Source organism: Ichthyophthirius multifiliis (genome assembly GCF_000220395.1).
Source record: "Ichthyophthirius multifiliis unplaced genomic scaffold scaff_1120509250791, whole genome shotgun sequence".
Lineage (NCBI taxonomy): Eukaryota > Ciliophora > Oligohymenophorea > Hymenostomatida > Ichthyophthirius > Ichthyophthirius multifiliis.
Window position 1 is genome coordinate 1 of NW_004086466.1, and position 6,716 is coordinate 6,716.

The 6,716-nt window shown below is 16.1% G+C and overlaps 2 protein-coding genes across 2 annotated transcripts, besides 15 other annotated features; both read left to right on the plus strand. All coding sequences in view use genetic code 6, as the record gives it.

The window, feature by feature from the left end:
• The first annotated feature begins 1,281 nt into the window (after positions 1-1,281).
• Positions 1,282-1,320: a microsatellite.
• Positions 1,321-1,522: 202 nt separating this feature from the next.
• IMG5_095780 (hypothetical protein) lies at positions 1,523-3,505 on the plus strand (the record flags this gene model as incomplete). The annotated part of the gene is made up of 4 exons (XM_004035554.1): positions 1,523-1,581; positions 1,692-2,395; positions 2,463-3,235; positions 3,438-3,505. The coding sequence occupies exons 1-4, from the start codon at positions 1,564-1,566 to the stop codon at positions 3,503-3,505; spliced, it is 1,563 nt and encodes a 520-aa protein (XP_004035602.1). The 5' UTR covers positions 1,523-1,563.
• Positions 1,598-1,665: a microsatellite.
• Positions 1,621-1,678: a microsatellite.
• Positions 2,303-2,385: a microsatellite.
• Positions 2,858-2,906: a microsatellite.
• Positions 3,315-3,394: a microsatellite.
• Positions 3,393-3,432: a microsatellite.
• An 85-nt stretch (positions 3,506-3,590) lies between the features above and the next one.
• Positions 3,591-3,649: a microsatellite.
• A 134-nt stretch (positions 3,650-3,783) lies between these two features.
• Positions 3,784-3,825: a microsatellite.
• Positions 3,826-3,897: 72 nt separating this feature from the next.
• Positions 3,898-3,940: a microsatellite.
• Positions 3,941-4,126: 186 nt separating this feature from the next.
• Positions 4,127-6,030, plus strand: IMG5_095790 (hypothetical protein; the record flags this gene model as incomplete). Its single annotated transcript, XM_004035555.1, has 4 exons — positions 4,127-4,372; positions 4,516-5,021; positions 5,089-5,429; positions 5,538-6,030. The coding sequence occupies 3 exons, from the start codon at positions 4,127-4,129 to the stop codon at positions 5,351-5,353; spliced, it is 1,017 nt and encodes a 338-aa protein (XP_004035603.1). The 3' UTR covers positions 5,354-5,429; positions 5,538-6,030.
• Positions 4,384-4,451: a microsatellite.
• Positions 5,027-5,074: a microsatellite.
• Positions 5,431-5,501: a microsatellite.
• Positions 5,998-6,047: a microsatellite.
• Positions 6,048-6,214: 167 nt separating this feature from the next.
• Positions 6,215-6,245: a microsatellite.
• Positions 6,246-6,716: the final 471 nt, after the last annotated feature.

Here is a 6,716-nt window from a genome sequence, read left to right on the forward strand (position 1 = left end):
TATTAAAAAATAAAAAAAAATACTTATGCAAATCTTTAGAAACCTGATTTTATATTTACATTAGTTCCTTCAATAGTCACACTTTTTCTTATTTTTTTTGTGTGTTTGTTTTTTTTCTAAGTTATATATTAACAGTGCTTTTTTTTTCACAAGATTTCATAGTAACACCATTTAAATGAAGAAATCATATATTTTTATTTTAATTTATATTATTTATAGATTTTATAGGTTACAGAATAAGGACTTTTTTTAATTGAAATTTTTAAAGATTTCCTAAAGTAAATTAAGACATTTATTCTCTCTTTTTTTAATTAATTATAATATTTTTTTATTATATATATTTATTAAAAAATAAGTTTTTTTTATTTTTATATTATTCATATTTATAAACCTAAAAAATATATATATATATATATATATATTTTTAATTTAATAAGATATTGTAATAAGTTTTTATTTTCCAAATTTTTACTTTTTAAAATTATATTTTAATAATACTTAATATAAAATAAAAAAAATCAGTTTAATTATATATTAATATAAAAAATTAGCAAATAAATAAATAATAATTTTTTTATTAAATATTAAAAAAATATTTATATTTATATTTTTTTTTCATATATAATAAAAAAAACAAAAGAATCAATTTTAATAATAATATAAAACAAAAAAACTAATGGAAGAAGAAGAATAATAATAATAAACTAATAATATTATAAACATATTAAGCGATTATTAATATTATCAAGAATAAATTTATAAACAAAACTAAAATCTATACAAAACTATTCAAAATTAAATTAATGAAATGTTCAAAATTGCTAATGATAATGAAAAAAATCATTATCTTGGATAACTAGATATTATAAATACTGCTTTAGAATTTTTAAAAAATAAAAAAAAATAATTTAAATATCTTTAATTTAAAGAATTTATTGATTATTTATCTTCAAAAATTGATAATAAATTTAAATAATAAAATGAAGTAATTAATTTATAAGGAGCATATATCCCTTAAAATAAAAAAAGAGTTTAAGATTAACAAGATAGCGAATTCGAAAATATTATATATAAATAGGCTAAATATATGATTATGGAATGATAATATATAGTATTTATATATATATATATTTTAAAAATTTATAATTTTATTTTAAAAAAAAGAATAAAATAAAAGATTAATATAAATTAATTTTTTATATAATTAATATTTGTTAATTTTTATAAATTAGAAAATTACTTTTTAATAATATTTTTATTTATTTTTTAAATGTTATTCATATTTATTTTAATAAATTAAATTTATTTAATATAAATAAAAATATATATAAAAAATAACTATTATTATAGAAATAATTAAAAAAAAAATGAAAAATCAAAATAGTACTCAAAAGCAAAACATTGTTAATTTTACAAAAAAATATAAAAAAAAATTAAAATAAAAAAAAGAATACAGATACATAATAATAACATTCATAAACAAGTAGATAAATTAATCCTATGATGACTTCAAAAATAGCGAGAATATAGCACACTGGTAAATAATTTGATTATGATCGTTAAATGGAATAAGAAAAATTAGTATAATTAAAAAAAAATATATATATATATATATGAATATATATATATATATATATATATATTTATATATATATATATTTATATTTTTATTTAATTTTTTTTTTTTTTAGAATAAAATAAATTTAGACATAAAATATGTTTAATAATAATTATAATAAAAAAGACATGATATAATGCATATAAAACGTCTTTCAATTTAAGAGGCTAAAAATTTGGTATCTTCCTCATTTGAAAAAATTAATCAAAATAAAAAATAATTAATACAAGATGCTATGTTATTAAATCCATTAAGATTAGAAAATAATATAAAAGCAGTTCATTAAAAAATAGGCCATTTGTAGGTCTAATATAATAACGTTAATTCTTAAAATAATGATTATAAGTCTTTTATTGATAAATAAAGGCGTGAACTCTAATTATATAAATAAATAAAATCGACATTAATTAAGAAAGTTTAAGAAAATAATATAGAAATCAAATAAATGGAATCTGATGAAAAAGAAAAAGAAGCTAAAATTCATAAAGATTCTGAAATTGTTAAAATTTAAAGTATTGAATACTTTAAATAAAAATAAAAATATTAAAGAGATTTCCATAGTGTTTTTTAAGTTTTAGAAGAGGAAAATAGAGAAGAAAAAAAAAAAGACAAATTTGGTTTCAAAAATGAAAATGGAGAAAATATGATAATAGAATCTCCTGTATATATACTTTTTTTTTAATTTATATTTATATTTATATTTATATATATATATATATATATATATATATATATATATATATATATATATATATATATATATATATTAGTGGTCCAGTTAAATGTAAAAAATTTATACTATTCATGAAGACTTTACCAGTTCTATAAAAAACGGGGAAACGAGTATCAAAAACAATCAAAAAAAACAATAAAATAGGCTTGATATGTCCTCTAATTTAGAAGTTTTGAAAAAAGAAGTGGATTAACATGACGAGATATTCAAGAAATTAGTTGATTAGTGTTTACCAATTAATTAGAATAAAATATAGAGTATAAATATAGAAGATAAGGATTAAAAAAACTAAATAGAATAAGAATAAATGAAATAAATAATAGAAAAATTCGCCGATTACGAAGACAAAAAAAATAAACTTTATAAATATATCATTAATATGAGGGATGAACTAGAATAATTACAAAAATAACGAAAAAGCATAGACGAAGAAATCTTATATTATGAAAGACTACCTGAAATAATCTAGAAAGACCCTAAAGTGTAAAAAAATAACGAAACCATATAAAAAATAAGCCTAATAAAGAAAAAATAAGATGAATATAAGGAAAAATATGATAAATTAATGATTAATATTAATAAATTGAAAATTTAAATACCAGTAGTCTTTGAAAAAATAGGATGTAATTCAGAAGAATATATAAGGGAATTAGGCGAATAATATTCAGAATTTAAATATAAAGATATAGATGAAGGAAGTATTATTTAATTCCTAGCTATTATAGAAAAAAGAACTAATGATTTATTATCATTATAAAGTTAGACTTTTAATGTCAATTAAACAGGAAATAAATTAAACGTATGCTTATTTATATTACTTTTTATAAAAAACTCAATATACAAAAAAAAAAAAAAAAATTTTTTTTTTTTTTTTTGTAAATTGAGTTTTGAAATACATTATATAAAAATTAATATAACAAATTATACATATTTATATTATAAAGTAAAGAAATATATAAAAAAATATATATATAAGATATATAAATATAAATAAATATATATATATATATATATATATATATATTTATATTTAATATATATATTTTTATTATTTTTTTATTAATTTTTTTTTTTTATATTATTTAGGAATTAAAAAAATATAAACCAGAAGACTCTAATTGTTCTTTACTAAATTTCGAAGGAAAATAATTTGATTAAGATTTAAAAGGAGTTTGTATATTTTTTTTTTATATATATTGTATTATATTATATTTAAATATATATATATATTAATTAGTGGAAAATGTTGATTTTAAATTAAAAAATGAAAATGCTGATTTTAAAAATAAAATAGAAAACAAAATGGAGTTATAGGAATTTTATTAAAATTCGAAAAACATTGTTGATAATTTAAAAAATAGAAAAAAAAAAGAAAAAAAATGATAAATTTTATTATATTTTATTTATAAAAAATATTATCTAAAATTAATATTATAAAATTTTATTTAAAAATATAAAATATATATAAAAATATTTAATTTCTTTTTTTATTATTATTATTATAGAATATTGGTGATAAAACCTAAAGTAATTTGATAAAAAATACTATTTTATATTTATTTCAAATTATTTTAAATTTTTTCTAATTAATTAAAAAAAATTCAAAATTAAAAAAAAAAAAATTTTTTTTTTTTTTTTTTCAAAAATAAATATACTATATATTTGTTTTTTAATATATATTTTCTATTAATTTTTTATTTTAAAAAAAATCTCAAAAAACAACAAAAACCTAGCAAAAAATAACAAACAAGCAAAACAAAAACAATTATAAAAAAATGGACAATCAAGATTATTCTAATGCAATACCATTTATAATGTTCGACTAAACACATGGATTTATCTTAAACAAAGAGGCTGAAACATACCTTTCGTAATTAAATCCTGACAGAAAACTAGGAATAATATCAATAGTGGGTAAATATCGTACAGGAAAAAGTTTTTTTATAAACCGTGTTTTATTAGAAAGAAATAGTAATTAAAAAGGTTTTTAAGTAGGCCCGACTATAAATCCTTGCACAAAAGTAAAAAAATAATATATATATATATATATAAATATATATATATATATATATATATATATATATATATAAATTTATATATTTATTTTTTTATTTTTATTTGAATATCTATTTTTGTTTTTACTTATTTACATTTTGTTTATTAGGGTTTATGGATATGGAAAAAAGAACTAAAAAGCTTGGAAGACGATAATATGGATATATTATTAATAGATACTGAAGGTTTTGGAGGAATGGATGAGAATTTAAACCATGATTCTAGGATATTTTTATTTAGTTTATTATTATCGTCATATTTTATTTATAATTCTTAAGGCAGTATAGATGAGAATGCATTAAACAATTTATCTTTAATAATTAATTTAGCAAAAGATATTTAAATTAAATCTAAAAATAATACAAATGAAGACGCAGCAGATTATTTTCCTGCTTTTTTATGGGTTGTAAGAGATTTTGCACTATAAATTGTTGATTAATAAGGGAACAAATTATCTCAAAAAGATTATTTAGAAAAAGCATTAGAATTGTAAAAAGGAGTATCTGATGCTGTAGATTAAAAAAATAGAATTAGAAGATAAATGAAACATTATTTTAAGGACAGAGACTGTTAAACATTAGTTAGACCAGTAGAATCTGAAAAGGATTTATAAAAGTAAAATATAAATATAAATATATATATATATATATATTTATATATATATATATTTTTAAAAAAAAAGCCTAAATTAAATTACAAATGAAGAATTAAGACCTGAATTTTTAGATTAAATTAATTTTTTGCGAAAAAAAATTTTCAAAAAAATAAAACCAAAAATTCTAAATGGACAATCTTTAAACGGACAAATGCTAGTTTAAATTTGTAAATCCTATATAGATGCTATAAATAACGGAGGCTTACCTAATATAGAAAATGCATGGAATTATGTAAAAAAAATGAAGGATAAAAAGCTTTCGAAAAATCTATTAATACATTAGAACATATGATTATTACTGCATAATAAGAAGCTTATGATTCCAATTAAATAGAAGCTTTAAAAGAAAATGTGAAATTATTATTTTTGTATATATATTTAAATATATATATATATATATATATATATATATTATTATATTATTATATTTAATATATATACAAAATTATAATGTTTTTTATTTATCTTTTGTATAGATTAAATCGGAAATGAAAAAAGTACTTAAAAAAAATGCTTTGGGGACTGAGGAAGATTTATAAGAATATTATTAAGGAATTGAAGATTAATTATAATTGAAATTTCGGGAATTTAAAAAATAAAATAAAATTTAATTAAAGAAAAAATACTTTGATATGTGCAAAAATTAATTCTCTTAACTTGAAAGTAAACTTCTTAATGAAGAATATAATAATTTATATGAATTTTAATCCGATTTAAATAATTTCAAATAAGAATTTACAAATAAAATTCCAAAAAAAGACTCTGATTAAGCCGAAAAATACTTCGTTGAACTTTCAGAAAAACTCTATAAAATTGCTGCTGAAAAAGTGAATAAAAGACAAGAAAAAGAATAATAAAAATAATCTAAATAACTCGAATAAATGCTTTTATTGGCCGAAAACGAGCTAAAATCAAAAAAAGACTAATTTTATTAAGAAAAATAATAAGAATAGGAAAAAAACTAATAATTATAGAAAGAAATAATATTCTTAAAATCTAATGAATAGATGAATTAATAAAAGATTTTATAATTAAAAGAAGAATTAGAAAAAACTTAAAAGTAATATAACTCATATAAATAAGAAATAAAAGAAGATGTGTATCAAAAAGAAAAAGAAAATTCTAAAAAGGTAAAAACTTATGAAAATTAAATTGAAAATATAAAAAATGAAAATATAAGAAAAATTGCTAATTTAGAAAAATAGTTAGCACTAGTAGAATAGGAAGCATCATTTAATTAAAGAGAAAATAAAAGCTTAAATGAAAAAATAAATCTTTTAGAAATTGAAAATAAAAAATTAAGAGCTGATAATATAAGCTAAATATCTAATATAGATGTATATATGAAATATTAAATATATATATATATATATATATATTGCTTTTATTTTTATTTTAAATATATTTTATAAAATTAAAAAATAGAGATTAAAATAATAGTTAGATGAATTAATAGATAAAAGCAACAAAGAATTATTATTTGTAAAAGATGAATTCGAAAAAAGAGTAAATGAAATAACCTCCGAAACTGAATAAAAAAAATAAATAATATAATAATATTCAGAATGGATGGTTGAGAAAACATATTTAGAAAATTAGATCACATTTTTAAAAATTAACTTGAGGAAATAAAGATTACATGATGCACTATTGAT